The sequence below is a fragment of the Antechinus flavipes genome, chromosome 2 (genome assembly GCF_016432865.1).
Source record: "Antechinus flavipes isolate AdamAnt ecotype Samford, QLD, Australia chromosome 2, AdamAnt_v2, whole genome shotgun sequence".
Classification (NCBI taxonomy): Eukaryota; Metazoa; Chordata; class Mammalia; order Dasyuromorphia; family Dasyuridae; genus Antechinus; species Antechinus flavipes.
The window spans coordinates 670,940,353-670,957,492 of NC_067399.1; the positions used below are offsets into that span (position 1 = coordinate 670,940,353).

The window sequence follows — 17,140 nt, forward strand, 5'->3', positions numbered from 1 at the left end:
TGTGGATAAAAGGCTGGCAATGGAGACTGAGAAGGGGTGATTAAAGTAGGATGAAGAGAGCCAAGAGAGTAATGAATCATCAGGAAGAGAAGAATATACAATAGGGAATGTCCAAAAGTGTCACGTTCTAGAGTAGGTTTTGTCCAACAGTGCAGGTCTGTACATTCTCTCCATTTCACACTTGACTAGAATATGATGAGCCTAAATTCCTTGTCCAGGGTTATCCAGATAGTATATGGCAAAGGTAAGAGGTGTTTCTGGATCTCTGGACAGGTACAGATATTGCCATGGTGTTACTCAAATTACAAATATGTAAAATATCCCTGACACATAATAATCACTTAGGGAAAAGTTGTGTTTTGGGTGTTATTACATGTTAAAAACTAGCTACCCGCCATGACAGGAAAGAACTCTTAAGAAGTTCTTCCTGTTACTTTTGCTGGATCCTACTCCCAGTCAAATATCTGAACTGAGCTCCTTTCTCCTCTCCTTTCCTGTTTCTTCTCCTCTCCTTTTCTCCTCTCCTCTCTTCTTCTCTTTTCCTTTCCTCTACTCTACTTTCTTCCCTCTATTTCCACTTGAGACTCCTCTTGCCAGAGAAAATTTTATCCAATTTTCTGGATATATAATTATATAAAACAGATATACAAATCAAACAGTGACTAATAGTAAATCATAATCTATTGACCCCCACATTCAATGACATGATCCCATAAGGGGTCACAACTCACAGTTTCAGGAGTTTTTCCTTTATACCTTTCTTGGTGATCTTTTTAACTCCTGTATAGTTCATGACTCTCTCTCTGCCTATGATTTTCAAATATCAATCTGCCCTTTTCCAATCTCACATCTAAAATTGTCTTTCAGATATCTCATGATAGAAGTACAGTAGATATCTCAAACCCAGTGTGTCCATAGGAGAATTCATTATCTTTGCCCCTAGATCTTCCTTACTTCCTACCTTCAGTCTTACCATAGCGGATAACAGCATCCTCCCAGGCCCTCAGGTTTACAACTCGAATGTCATCCTCATTTCCTCTTAATTCCCACATCCAACCCATTTCCAAGGCCTCCACATTTAACCTTCGGAACACTTCTTAACTCACCTCCTTTTCTCTGGCACTGCCAATATTCCAATGTAGGCCCCCATCACCTTATGCCCTATCCCTAAGACACTAAGCAGTTACATATGTCCTGGAACCTTTTAGATATTTAATAAATGATTACGGTTGAATTTAATGCATTTCTAAGCTTTTAATAATCATCAAATTTGTAAATATAAATAAGACTTGGTGTTTTCATTTATTTGCTAGCACCTTCAAAAATAATTGCTTTGGTTCTCTACTGAGAATTCAAATATTTATAAAATTCAAAAGAGCTTTGTACCCCATTTATTCTATACTTAATAGTCCAAATTAAAGTAAATGATCTTTTTTCATGTGATTATCTACCACAAAAGAAAACTGAACCGAGGCCTGATTTAATAATTTGCTAATTGTTGTTCTCTGCTGCATTCATTAGCCTGCAGGCAATGCTCAGTAAGTATGCTTCCTATGCATAACTTGGATATTGCTTACCTCTTAAAGAATGGCTTCTTTACCATCCCATTCATTATAGTTTCCATAGCCAGGAACTCCTAGCATTGTTAAGAGAATGTGTAATTTCAGGTTTCTTTCTACTTTGTTTTGGATTTTATCAGTTTAGTTGTTTAAAGATTTTGTTTGAATAAAATATCTGGCCAGTCAAAAGCTCTTGTTTTTGAGACGCCATAGCTCTGAAATGTTCATTTCTATATGACAAGTTCCTTAATTCTCTCCCTACCTGGTTGCTTAGGACCTTTCTTCACAAAAATTCAGATTTCTGACATATTTTCCAGTTCTCAGTCTATGATTCTTTTTTTTTTAATTATAGCTTTTTATTTACAATATATATGCATAGGTAATTTTTCAGCATTGACAATTGCAAATCCTTTTGTTCCAACTTTTTCCCTCCTTCCCCCCCACCTTTCCCCAGATGGCAGGTTGACCAATACATGTTAAATATGTTAAAGTATAAGTTAAATACAATATATGTATTACATGTCCAAACAGTTAATTTGTTGTATAAAAAGAGTCGGTCAGTCTATGATTCTAAAAAAAAGAAAAAAATTAAAGTAGTAGCTTGAGGGAAAATATTTGTAGTTTTCCTACTTATGGAGTATTGTTTTCCTTGAGACATTCCTTTGGGACAACTCAGCACTAAGGACCACAGCAGCCCTGTCCCACACCAAGAGAAAAGTATTGTTATTTGTTTATTGTTTTAGTTGCAGTAGAAAATGGGTTGTCCAGTAAATACTAGCATTTTATGAAAATGGCGTAGTAGTAATCCAAGAACTATATGAACACAATTACAAAATACTTCTCACGCAAATAAAATCAGATCTAAACAATTGAGAAAATATCACTTGTTGATGGCTAGACCGAGCTAATATAATAAAAATGACAATTCTGCCTAAATTGGTCTACTTGTTCAATACTTTACCAATCAAATTTCCAAAACATTTTTTATAGAACTAGAAAAAAATAATAACAAAATTCATCTGTAAGAATAAAAGGTCAAGAATATCAAGGGAATCAATGAAAAAAAATTACAAAGAATGATGGCTTAGCAGTATCAAATGTAAAACTATATTATAAAGCAGCAGTAATTTGATACTAAGAAATTGAGTGGTGGATCAATGAAATAGATTAGATACACATGACACAATAATCAAGGCCTATGACAATCTAATATTTGATAAACTCCAAAACACCAACTTCTGGAATAAGAACTCATTATTTGACAAAAATTGCTGGGAAAACTGGAAATCAATATGTCAGAAAAATGACATATTGTCATACTAAACTAAGATCAAAATGGATACATGATTTGGGCATAAAGGATGATGTCATGAACAAATGAGAAGAAAAAGGGATAATTTACCTCTCAGATCTTTGGAGAAGAGAGGAATTTATGAGCAAAGAAAAACTAGAGAACACTATGGAAGGTAAAATGGACAATTATGATCCCATTAAATTAAAAAGGTTTTGCACAAACAAAACTAACAGAAACAAGATTAAAAGGGAAGTACAAGGGTGGGGAAAAAATCTTTATAGCCAGTTCTCTCTGATAAAGATCTCATTACTAAAATATATGAAGAAAATGACTATTGATAAATAGTCAAAGGATAGGAACAGACAATTTTCAGGTGACAAAATTCAAGCCATTTATAATAATATGAAAAAATGTTCTAAATTACTATTTATTAGAAAAATGCAAATTATAACAACTCTGAGATATCACCACTCAGATTGGCTAAGATGATAGGAAAAACTGATGATAGATGTTGGAGAGGATGTGGGTTAACTGGGACTCTAATGCATCATTGATGGAGTTGTGAAATGATCCAACCATTCTGGAAAGCAATATGGAACTGTGACCAAAGGGCTATCAAAGTGTTCATACCTTTTTGATCCAGCATTGTCATTGCTGAGTCTGTATCCCAAGGAAATCCTAAAGGAGGGAAAAAGATCCAAATGTACAAAAATGTTTGTGGCAACTCTTTTTGTAGTAGAAAAGAATTGGAAAAAGAGTGGATGTCCATCAGTTGAGAATTGTAAAGTACGGGCTAGCTCCTTAGAGGACCTCAGGGTCAGCCAGCATCAGGATAAATCAAAGTTCTTGGTCTTTAGGAAGAGAAGTGAAGGAGGCAGGCAAGCTGCATCCATCCAAGATTTTGGAGTCTGGAGTCTCCAGCCTCTCTCCTCCTCATTTTGTCACCAAGTGCCTCTCACTTCTCTCCCTCTGTTCTCCACTCCTTGACTATGATTATCTCACTAACAAATATTCAGCAAGAACCAATGGTGAGGAGAGCCATCATCCAAATATATGCTAGTAGAGCTATTGTCCCACATTGCATAGGTAGCCTTAAGTGCTCTCTTGTCTGATTCAGAGTTTCAGTCCTCTACAGAGAATGGCTGAACAAGCTGTGATACAGGAAGATAATGGACTATTATTTTTCTATTTAAAAAATGGTGAACAAGCTGATTATAGAAAGGTCTGGAAAGATTTACATGGACTGATGCTGAACAAAACAAGCAGAACCAGGAATATATTATACACAATAACAGCAAGAATGTGCGATGATCAACTAGGAAAGGCTTAATTCTTCTCAGTGGTTCAGTGATCCAAAGCAATGCCAACAGACTGGACAGAAAATGCCATCTGCATCTAGAAAAAAAATTAAGGAGACCGAATGTAAATTAACACATACTATGTTCACTTTTTTTTTTCTGTTTTGTTTTGTTTTGTTTTGTTTTTTTAATCTCTGCCATTGCTTTTCCCTTTTGCTCTGATTTTTCTCTTCCATCATGATTCATAAAGCAATGTGTATTAAAAATAAAATAAATAAACTTAAAAAAGAAAAAGAAAGAAAGGAAATAGCATCATAGTTGGAAGAGCAGGAATTATTCATCTTTGTAACCTTTGGAAGTAGGACAATACTGAATTCATAGTCTCATGTATTTAAAACTGGAAGTTATAAAGCCCAACTATTTCACTTTAAAGATAAGCTAGAAAGAGGCCCAGAAACATTTCATAACTTGTCGTGAATCACAAAGCTGCTAAGTGGCAGTACTAGAGTTTAAACCTGGGTCGTTAACATGGAATCGCTGTCCCACTGTGCCTCACTACATCAATCTACTATGTATTAATGGCCACCAGAGGCAATACATACATATGTCAATGTCTATTTTCTTTGCACATAATTCTGAGAGAAACATCATTTAAAAAATGAATTATTATCTTTTATATTACCTCCACAGATCCTACCATAATTTTCAATAGAAGTAATTATATGAGTATAAGGGGGAAATCCTAGGAACATACTTCTAGAGCTACGCTGTGTTTATGATCATTGATATTAGAAAACAGAATTGCCATCTGCACCTACCAAATTCTTTTTTAAATATTAAAACTAATCCCTGCCTTTTCTCCCCCACCCCTATTACATTGTATTAAATTAAAAACTTCTCTTTCTAGTTTTGCCACTAGTGGTCATCACAACAAAGCACTTCCTATTTGCTCATGTGTTAATCAGTTTTAGAAACAGTATATACAATTTCCGATAAATTGTGTTTAGAAGAGATTTGATTTTTTTTTCATCCCCCAAATGCTTGAAAATGTTATTAAGAGGATTGCTTAAAAAAAGTTGAGTGGTAATCCTGGGTTCATATATACATCAAAATATATATTCATTTTTGTGCACATTTTACAAAAGACAGTGGTAAATTAGAGTGTATTCAGAATAGGTTGGGGGTGAAATCATACCTTTTTAAAGGAATGTTAAAAAAATAATTAGCACTTTTTTGCTTGGAGAATAAAAACTTTAGTAGTTGGGGCTAAAGGTTTCAATCAGTAGGAGGACATTATAGCTGCTGTAATACAAATGAAAGAGTGTTGAATTTGTAGCAAAAGAATTTGAATTCAAATTCTGGCTTTGTACCATACTACCTTGTGTATTGTGGAGTAAGTTACTTTACCTATTTGACCTTGATGATCTCATTTGTACAATGAATGGGTTTGTGTCAAACCTGTTAGGTCTTTTCTTTTTAGCTCTAAATCTAAGATAATAAAAAACATGAAAGGATGTCTTGGGGAAGAAAAGTTGACTTGTTTTGAGGTTTTGCTGTTTTTGCTATTGCTAATATTTTTGTTTTGATATTTTATTTACCTCCCTTTAGTTTCTTTTTTGTTTCCCCTTCATGACAAAACCAGGGGGAGACATTGATTGGAAAGAAGTCAGTTTAGCTTAGGTCTCAGAAAAGACATACTAAAATTATACTTGTCCGAAGTAGGAATTGGTTCTGTCAAGAAGTGGTAGCTTGTCACTTCCTGATATGTTCCAGCAAGGACTGAATGACCACTCAATGGATATTTTATGAAAGGGACTATTAACCTATAGGCTGTACTAGGTAACTATTGAGTCCTCTTTCATTTAACATGCTGTGATCTTAACAATATCTACTTTAGAGCTGAAGTCCATTCAGGAGAAAATAAGTTAATATCCATGACTTTTCTGTGATTCCTTTTTTCTCTCTACTGCCAAATAATCACTCAAAAAGGTTTGGGAAAGCTTTACTTCACTGTAGGTTTTATATTTGACTTTTAAAACAGAGTAAAATATTTTCTCATCTTTTCTTTTTTATTATTTTATCTCTAGACACTAGCCAGCAAATCAGGTGAAAAAAGTATTAGGTTTTCCTCCTGTGGCAAATTTCCCAGATGGTGTGGGCTATGAAATAGTCCTCATCTTTGTCTCTTGGCACATTGAAATCCATTCAAAACTTTGTGAATTGAGTCACATTCTATCGAAGAGACATTGGATTTAGCTCACTAGATTAGATTCAGTGAAAAGAGACCAGATTCAACTTTAAAGCTCAATAAAATTACTTGCTATATTGTTTCTGCTGATTTGTACTAAGGACGAAGGAAAACTATTCAGTGGAAGTTCATTTTTAACATTAATATGTAACAGTCTAGACAGTGATTCTGATTCCTGCAGGAGTAGCTTTAGAATATAGATGACAGCCTACTTTTACAAAATGATACATCTATCAAGGGTTTGGTTATGATTAAGTTAGATTTTTTCCCCCGTTTCAATGAAATTACCATATCATTATTATGCCAAGAAGCCCACTACTGTCTGCTCATTCCTTCTCTCCCCACACAACTACTGCCTTTATCACTGGTGATAACATGAGGGCTGTCTTCAAGTATTTGCAAGGTTGCCACATGGAAGAGGGAATACTTGGTTTGTTCAGTTCGGCCCCAGAGGATGGAATTGGGCTTGGTGATTGGATGTGGTACAGAGACATAATTGGGCACATTCTTTATAATTAGTTATCCAGATGTGGGAAAAGCTGTCTTTAGAGGACAAAATGAGAATGAATTGTCCATCACTGAGTGAAATCACCTTGGCTGTATGTGTTACAGAATTGATTCTTGTCCATTTATGAGTTTGACTGAACTCCTTATGGAGAGCCCTTTCATTTTGGAAATTCTAGGATATACTATAAGAGAGATTTTATGAAAAGTTATCCAGTTTTACACTGGTTACCAATAATAGCATTAATATGCAGCTAGGTGGCTTAGTTCATAGAGTGCCAGGCATAGAGTCAGGAAAATTTCTCTTCATGAAATGAAAGCCAGCCTCGGACACTTGCTAGCTGGATGGCTCTAGCTAAGTCTCTTAATACTGTTTGCCCCTGTTTCTGGCAAACCACTGCAGTCTCTTTGCCAAGAAAACACCAAATGGGGTCACAAAGAGTTGGACATATTGACTTGACTCAATAATAACATCATGTCATTAATCACTGAATTGGGAATGGATGTTCAAAAGATGGATCTTCCCAAACTTTAGCCTTTCAGAGATCCTGTTAATATTAATTTATGTTAATGTTAATGATGATGGCAATGATCATAAAATTCCAGAGTAAGATATGAAGAGCCAGAAGGGACTTTAGTGGACCATCAGGTCCAAACCTCTCATTTTCTAGATTAGGAAACTGATGCCCAGAGGGTTTAGACCCACAAAACTAGTTAGTATCTGAAACAGGATTCAAACTCACATCTTCCTGAATCCATCTCCAGGAAATTAGCCAATGGATGATGGCTAATGTTTCTAATGGTGACAATGTTATCAATTAAGATGCTGACTGACATCCTTTAAGATGTGAAATATACCTTACACATATTTTCTAATTGGATTCTCCAAAATAGGCCTATGATCTTATCAATTTTATTGATAAGAAAAAGTGGAACCCAGAGATGTTAAATGATTTTTATGCAGTTAGTAAGTGTATGAATCAGGATAGAAACTCAAGTCTTCATGAATCATAAAATATTAGATAAGGAAGGATCCTTAGAGATCACTCTCCTTCCTATTATGCAGATGAAGCAAATGACTATCTCTAAGTAATTTACCCAGAGCTATACGATTGATTCCTATCATATCTGTGGTTTCCCAATTCCATCTACACCACAGGATTATTGTAAGGCTTAAATGAGATAATATTTGTAACATGCTTAAGACAGTACCTGGCACATAAATGCCTCATTACTTCCCTTCCCATGCTTACTGTTCTTTTCACTCTATGTGGTACTACAATACTTTTTTTTTATCTCTAATATCTGAAAGTGCTAGACATATGCATAAAGTTTAAAAATAGAAATCATGCTGTGTAGAAATCATGGATGAAAAATGTTATTTTGAACTTTGTGGGTTTAAATCAAGACAGATAAAAAAATAAAACTGTTGCCCAAAAAACCTGTATTTGTTGGACTTCACTTTCAAAGGTCCCAGGGCAGTTGATAAATGGCACAAATAATAAATGAAAAACTACCAGAGGAAACGAGTTTTCTGGTTATCATATTTTCCTAGGTCCTGAGAGAACCTGACTGATCAAATTTAAACATTTAAATGAAAGATCAGAATATTGAATCCAATGCTTGCACTCAAAACCATTTTCAAGGAAATAGTTTACCAACCGTCTATGAGTCTTAATCATGTGATGATATACCATGTGGTGTCTCTGGATCACCTCTATAAATTCTGTCCTCCTTTTTCTTGCAGACCTCCAATGACACTTTTGAGATTCCTCTCACGTTGACTGGAACTGTTGTATTGAGGAAGAGACTTAATTATGAAGATAAGACCCGTTATTATGTCATCGTTCAAGCTAATGTGAGTATTCTCCATTGGTTAATACCGAATTGCACCATTCCCTTTGAAAAATGTGTCTATGTATATGTACGTATGACAGATATATGAAGAAACCAAACAATAATCCTTGAAAGATGTAGTAAAACAGAGAGAGCTCAGTACAAGAACTTTCTGATTATTAATTTCAAGTAAGTTATAAAATAGAGATATATGTTCTCGATGCTAGTATAGAGTCGAGCTTGTTTTGCTACCTTAGATTCTTTAATAGTCAGATTGGTGAAGGCAATGAATCCTGAATTGGAGTATTTTATTTTTAAGTACACAATAAAAAGTACAGGTTAAAAAAATTAACCAAAAGTTAGTGAAAATGGAGATGAAGTTGATTTTCTCCATGCAAGATCACAGACTATCTGAAATCTCTTATGAAGAGTATTCTATAGATTTGAGATTTAGAACTTCTACTATGATAGATATAAAAAAGAATCACATAATCAGAAAAGAGTAGAGCTAGTCTAATTCAATAGATATTTATTAAGCACCTACTATGTGCCAGGCATTTGCGATATAATTCATGAAAAAGAAAGATTCTCTACCCTTGAGGAGTTCACAATGTAAAGAGAGAAACAACACACAATAGAAGAATGAAAAATGTGGGGGGGGGGAAGAGCAAGAAGGGATGGAGCAACAGAGGGTACCCAGTGCTCAGCACCTGAGCATTTTATTATATGGAATTTAAACTGGGCAGGGCAGCACGTTATTGTTCTAGGTAAGGAATAGTGCATGCTGAAAGTATAGTTTCCACTCTTTATTTAAAAAAAGACATTGGGAGAAGTTTGATTCTGTATCCTTCAGCACTCCAATCAGAGGAGAGAAGAGACTGCAGAAGATCCTGTCAATCAGCTCTTGAGTTAGCAGCATCTTGAGTTTAGAAGTGAGGAACTTATCTTGGGTGGGCCATTTGCTTCCAGTAGATTTTCAATCAGGCAAGGCAGTAGAAGAAAAATCAGGACTGCCTTTAAGACTGCACTTCAGTCCCATAATAGCCCTTTCAAGAAAAAAAATTCAATTCCCACAAATGTGATCTCTATGAAGGTTCTAAGAACAGATGGATAATAGCTGTCCATGATAACAAGAGTGAAGGAGTTACCATTTCTATTCTGGCAGAGAGAGAGAACAACAACAACAAAAAAGATCTGAGATCAACCAAAACATTGGTGCATCTTATCCTCTGAATTCAGCAAAATTGACTTAATCAGAGTTAGAGGAAAGAAACACACTTTTAGGTATTTACTGTTGAAAATGTCATTTCTCTAAATTACTTTTTCTTTGATATATCGACATTTGGAAAAAAACAGAAAAAAATGGCTTAGTCTTTCAATTTGAATTAACAAAGCAGAAGTATTTTATGTCAAAATATCATAGAATGTCAGTGTTGAAAGGAACCTCCTAACTTCTTCAAGCTGATTCTGCTGTTCTTGAAGTCATTCTGTAACATCTCAGTTAATTTCTCCACCATGCTTTGCTTAAATATTCCTTTTGTTGTTTTTTGAACATTTTAGTCATATCTGGCCTTTTATGACCCCATTTTGGGTTTTCTTGATAAAATATACTAGATTGATACATTATTTCCTTCTCTGAGTCATTTTACAGATGGAGAAACTGAGACAAAGAGTTAAGAGACTTAACCAGGTTCACTAGATAGTGAGTGTCTAAGACCAAATTTGAATTTAGTAATTGTTGACCCCAGAAAAGGATTGTAATTGTTGCATCACCTAACAGCTCTGAACACATCTAATGAAGTATAAGATGTTATTTTATTATTTAATTATATTCCTGAAAACAATGTTTATTTAAAAAGAAAACACTATTCCTTACCTAGAACAATAAGCCAACGTCTTTTCCTCCTACCTTTTGTTCCTACTTATCTTTTTGGAGTTAAGAATAATAAGGTAGATACCATGTTTAAATAAAAATAATTTAAATACTGGAAGAAACCTTCATTGTACCCCTGTTTTCAGTTTTTTTTTTCATCAACTAATTTTCATTGTAAAAGCTATTAAGCCATCTCATTCTCTTTATACTCTCCTAATAGAAGTCATTTCCCCCCATTTTTCTTTTCTTAAAACTGTTTCTCCCAAGCTGAACGATCAGTTCCACATATGGTCTGGCCAGTCCATAAGATGGTAAAACTTCCAATTTCCTTGTTCTGAATATTTCTATTCACTACTTCTTCTATGTATATAGCATATGTTTCCAAAAGAGGCTACATCATTTTCTGAAGATTACAGTATATCCTAAATCAACCAAGCATTTTATTATAATTATTCTTTTATTTCTTATTTACTAATTACATTTATTCTGTAATCAAAAAATAGTTTTGCAGAAGGAAAAGTAAGCAAAAGAACTAAAACAAGTAAGACACAGAAAATGAATTTCATTTATCTTTGATCTGTAATAATCTTACCATAGAGGTGAGTCAATTTTCAATTTGTTATTTCATGTTTAACAGTTTTCAGAAAGGAAAAGAATAGACTTTCTTTGTTATATTTGGTTTTGCAGTGTGAAAAACTTTTTCAAAGTTTTTGTTTGTCTTCAGACATATTCTAATGGGAAAATGATGACTGTTTAATTTATAAGATCCCTTCTACTTAACTATAAACAATGTCAGGCAAGGTAAATATCCAATTCCTCCTCAAATCTTTAAGTTCTTTAACCAATGCACAAAACTAGACTTCTGAAAAACATAGCACTTCTTTGTCCTTAGGATTATTTTTAGTTTGGAAATATATTTTCTCTAGAAAATCATTGTTCCAATTTGTACTGTATACCAAGGCTCATGTCAATTGGTTGAAAATAGCAGAGAAAAAAGAAGACAAGATCCTTGCCCTTGGGGAATATGGACTTCTAAGGGGAAGAGGATAATAGAGTAAGCATCTATTAATCATATATTATGTACCAGACACTACACTAAGCACTTTACAAATAGAATATCCTTTAATCCTCATAGAATTCTTAAAAATGCTGCTATTATTTCTATTTTACATTTGAGAAAACTGAGGCAGACAGAAGTTAAGTGATCTGCCAAGCATCAATAGCTACTAATAATCTGAGGCAGGATTTATTGGTTCCAGGACTATCCTGATTCCAATTTTATCTATTGTGTCAATTAATTTCCAAAAAGGCAATTTTAAATTTAATATAAACATAAATTAATGCAAGTGAACAAGTGGTTTTCAAGTTGAATATGTGCTGCTTTACTTTAGAGACTATTTCATTTATGTCTTTGTATCACCAATACTTTAAAAGTTTTGGCCCAGAACATTAATACATGTTTACCAGTATGAGCCAAACTGACTTGCACTTAACTTAATTTCAGTGTATGATATGTTTTGATTTTCCAGTAATTCTCTTTAAATGTTCCAAAGGATTTTTGTTTTGCCTGTTCATTTTCTCTTTTTTTCTTATATTGTAATGCCAGAGAAACTGAGGCAAGATAGCAATTAGCGGGTTTTAATATTTTATTGGAGAGCTTAGATTAATTGACTGGATTGGACTCATGTCTCAAAGAATCCAGCAGCAAATGAAGAATTCCAGGGATTTTTATACAACTCTAGCTATCAGAGAAACAAAGGGAGGGGTGGAGAGAGCACTGGTGAGTGAGAATTTGCAGGAACGGACTATAAATTTGGTTTCTACAGGTTGGGAGTAAGGACCATAAATTTTATTAAGTTGGGAGTCAAGAAAGTGGTCAAATTAGAGACAGAAAGTCTGGAACAAGAGATATGCTTACCTATCTCTAAATAAGCTATCTGGAATTTATGGCTTTGTGGAATGCTAATGGTCAGGGCTCCCAGCCCTAATTTATATCAATCCTAATGGTCAGGAAAAAGGGTGAGGGGCGTAGAATAATAATTCAGGGAAATTGAGATATTATACTTCAGGGAAACTAATGCAGGGAAGCCGAGGTATCATAATTCAGGGAAACTGAAGCAGAACAATTCAAGGAAACTGTGGCATAATAATATGATCATAATGCCCACTATGTGTTTTTGAATGCTATCATCCCCTCTCAAATCAAATTATTTTATAAAATTTTCTCTTTATTTCTCATATTTTCCCATAATTTAATTGCATTAAAATATCTCATGGACTATGAACACAAATTGCTAATAATCATTTGAAAACATATAAAAAACTTTCCAGTTATCAAAAGTTGTAACTAAAACAAACTTTGAAAAAGCACTAAATGCCAATCAAATAGGCAAAAACAATTCTAGGCAATGAAACTCAGTTCTGGGAGAGCCATAGGGAAAACACTCATCAAGTACTAGTAAAATTGTAAATAGCAATACCAATAATAACAACAATTTGGCAAAGTGCAGTAAAATAACCATTTCCTTTGACTCAATAAAACCATTGCTCTTGGTGATAGCCTGAAAACATAAGTCTATATCTCTCCCCTACTCTATAAACTAAGTGGCTCCCTAGAGCTTTTAGGTCATATACCAACTCCTTGGTTTATAGCTTTTTCTAGACTAATTCCAACCTACTTTTCCATACTCATTTCCTGTTAGTCTCCTTTGTACTCTTTAGCCTGGCCAGAGGGGCTTTCTTGTTTTTCCCCTAGATGATATTTCATCTCCTAACTTGTAAGACAAGTCTGGACTGAACTGCCTCCTCACTCTTACTTCTGATTCCCTCACTAACTCTAAAATTCAGTTCAGGTGGCACATCACAAGAAGCCCTTCCTGAGTCCCCACTTTCCTTGAACTATCCCCTCATATTTGCCTCCTCCCCCCCAGTTGTTGTTGTGTTCAGTCATTCACTCTTGGTGACACAGTGGATCACTAATATCACCCATGGACTTTTCTTGGCAAATATACTGGAGTATTTGTTCCATTTCCTTCTCCCTCCCCAGAGACCCCTGTGATGAAAATTGAATATGGTCACATATATTACTAAATACTAAATGTAGAAATTGTTTCCCCCAATAGAAGGAAATAGGCTTTATGTTAAGAACTGTATTATTTTATATTTATATCCCTTATGTCTACCATAGTACTGAACTTGCTGTTGATACTTCATAAATACAGATATAGCTTGTTGAGAAGAGCCTGAAAGTATAATTGAAATCAATGGTGAAAAAAGAGTTATCTTAGTCAAAGATATTCAGAGTAATAATAATTTTGATTGCTCAAGCTAGGGAGCAGAATAAATATTCAACTAATGGGGAGTAGTTGATATTTTGGTGAGATTTTAAGTGGAAATTTTGCTTAAATAAAACTGTTTTTGTACGTTTAGATATGTGAATTATATGACTATACTCTATAGGATCTGAGCTTTCTTCCTTATTTTCTTTTGCCTTTTCATTTCTCTTCAAAGTTCTCCCACAAAATCAAATGGTGTTCCCTTAAAATATAAAATGTCCACTTCTACTTTCCACGTTCCATGTACAAGTATCATGATCTTCTTTGCTTTTAACTAAAAGAAGTTAGTGCTAGAAAAGCTACTATTGTCAGCCAGAACATTGTCCCACAGATTTGACTTGATCCCTAGGTTAGACTTATTTGCAAACTATGAAACAGAAGTCCCAGGAATCATATTGCATTGTGATAGGTGCCAGCTTCAGTCCTAAAGCTTTTATTAAAGTCACATTCTTGACACAGAGGTGCATGAGTCTGGACAGCCTGTTAAGCTTGCAGTGGCTTCAGGAAGCTCTTTAAGATATGGGTACTGATCTGTTTTGTTAGAGGAAGTTATTTCTTGCAGGCTTCCTAAACCAATATAATTAGAAGTCATGGCTTCCCCCTCAAAGAAAAAGAAAAAAAAAAAAAGAAAGAAAAAAAAAAGAAAAAGAAAAAGAATGAATGAGCTCTTTTATCTTCCTCAATAAAACTGTCCCTAAAATTAAGTGTTATTCTTTCTGTCATCCTCATTTAGCATAATAGAACTAGTAAATGCATAATAAATATGTAAGGATTGACTAAACCCCTAAAATTAAGACTAATTCTTATTTGGAAACTGCATCAGTTAAGGCTTCAAAATACATACAGAAAGAAGATACTAAACAGGGATTGTATGTTGTTTCTAAAAAGTTTTGCAAAGTAAATGTTTTAATCTATCAAGGAATTTTAAAAATATATAAAACTGCTTATCTGATATATCATCTACTTCTTCCATAAAAAATTCAATTAGCAAGCATTTATTCAGAGTTTCTCACATGTCATTCTCTGGGAAAATATCTAAGGAAAACCATAGCCCTCCCATGTGTTAATATTTTATGTTATTCTCATTCATGTTGTACCATAAAACCTCTACAGAGAATTTCCCCAACAATCTTCAATCACTTTTCATTTTCTTTTATCACACAATAGATAGATAATAAAGTTGGGCTAGTTTTTGGTCCAAATTCAATTTTAGCCACCAGGTGGTGCTGGGATGCACTTAACTGATCCTGCTCACTAATCATAATTTACTCTTAATTATCCTCTGATCTTCTTGAAAATTAAGTGTTCTTTCCAACACCATAAGGTGAAAATGAAGAAGAGGAAAGTTCTAGGAATGGAGGACAGTGAATAGAAACATGCAGAGTAAGGAGATGGAATTATCAGTTTAAGGAGGTTAGTGTCCTTATATCAGAGAACACAGGACAAGATGTGGAAGGTTTAGTGAAATTAACAGAGTGGGAATGGTTAGAGGGTTAGGAAAGATTTTTAAAATGAAACAGAGGATTTTATATGTGATTCTGGATACAATAGGGAGCCACCAGCATAGGTTGAATGGGCTGGGAAGTGAATATGTCATAAATAAATGTGTGATTTTTTGAAGATCAATTTGATCTAAGTAAAGAAGGGACTAAAAATAGGTTAAGAAATCCAACTAGTAAGTACTGAAATATTCTAGGCATAAGGCAGTGAAGACTTACACCAGAATGGTGCAAAATTCTGAGGAGGAGATATATAAGAGAGATATTTGGGATCACTGGAATATAAAAAGAACAGTGTGTTGGGAGTAATTTAATCACTGACTACAAGTACACTTTAATTCCCTATCCTGGTTCAGTCTGGGGATGGAGATTTCCTGGGGCAGGAAGAAGCTGTGTGGTGCATGAACAGAATGAGGTACTCATACAAAAGCAAATTTACTCATGGAATTTGAATAGTCAATTTGAATAGTACCTAGTATGACCCTTGGAAGCCAGAGACAAACAGTATAGATTTATAACTAGCTATCCAGGTGGCTAATTTGCCTTCTTTATATCATTCATATATTTTATCAACATATTTATGTCTAAGATTATGGATTTATAAGATTAACAATAATAGCAGAGGTATATTTGCATATAGATATAAATATGGCTATATGAATCAGAAAACAATTCTTTGCCTCATAGGAAAATCTAATGAAAAAATATAGAAACATATATCTAAAATCTTCTATCCTTTAAGGTTAAAATATATATCTTAGCAATTAATATCCTAAATAAATATAATTATAAACCCAGGAAAATGTGATGGAGCAATATGATTCATCACTTACTATGCTCAATTCATGAAAATTAGAGATGAAACTCTAGAAAAAAGCCAAAAAATAAACAAATTAATAAATTAGGTAAAAAGCCCTGATGTGTTTAACAACACCACACAGAAAAGAAGCCAGTTTTTAAAAGGGTTTAAAATAGTAAATGACTGATTGTCCATCTATCTTGAGTCAGCAGAAGGATGATAAAAGCTTCTACATCTTGAGGTAGTTTTGTAAGAGTTGTATCATTGATAATGATTCTAATTACATTCTAATTACTCCTCCTTCCTTTTTTTGTGCTGCAAATGCCTGATAATGTAATTAAATAACACTTAATTTAATTAAACAACTTCTCTCTCTCTGAGGGAGTCTTCTTGATGCTCTGGCACACTTTTGAAAGCCAGAGGGCTAGAATATCCAGACATTAGGAATTCTCCTTTTTCCATTTTTAATAAAATGAAAATTTCTGTGTCATTTAAAATATATAAGGAAGTATAAAAGTAAGAAGAGAAAAGACTGAGTGAGAAAGAGAGGAAAGTAGGAAGAAATAAGGAATGAAGGAAAGAAGGAAGCAAGGAACAAGTAAACAAGGAATGAAGTGAGTAGTGAAGAAAGTAGAGAAGGAGAAAAGGAGGAATAAAAGGAAGGAAGCAAGGAACAAGGAAGCAAGGAAAAAAGTAAAAAAGTGAAGAAGGTAGGGAGGGAGAAAGGAATCAAGGAAGGGAGGGAGGGAAGAAGGAAGAAAAAAGGAAGGAAGGAAAGAAGGAAGGAAGGAAGAAAGGAAGGAACAAATATGGGAGGAAAAAAAGGAAGAAAAGAAAGGAGAGAGGAAGGAATGGGAGAAGGAAGGGAGAGAGAAAAAGAGAGAGGAGGGAAAGA

The 17,140-nt window shown here is 34.2% G+C and overlaps 1 protein-coding gene across 1 annotated transcript in view; it reads left to right on the forward strand.

The window, feature by feature from the left end:
• The window catches only part of PCDH15 (protocadherin related 15), an 859,006-nt gene that overhangs the window by 299,306 nt on the left and 542,560 nt on the right, over positions 1 to 17,140 (forward strand). Inside the window, exon 6 of the mRNA XM_051973865.1 lies at positions 8,651 to 8,761. Coding sequence (XP_051829825.1) covers positions 8,651 to 8,761 — 111 coding nt within the window. The remainder of the gene's footprint in view (positions 1 to 8,650; positions 8,762 to 17,140) is intronic.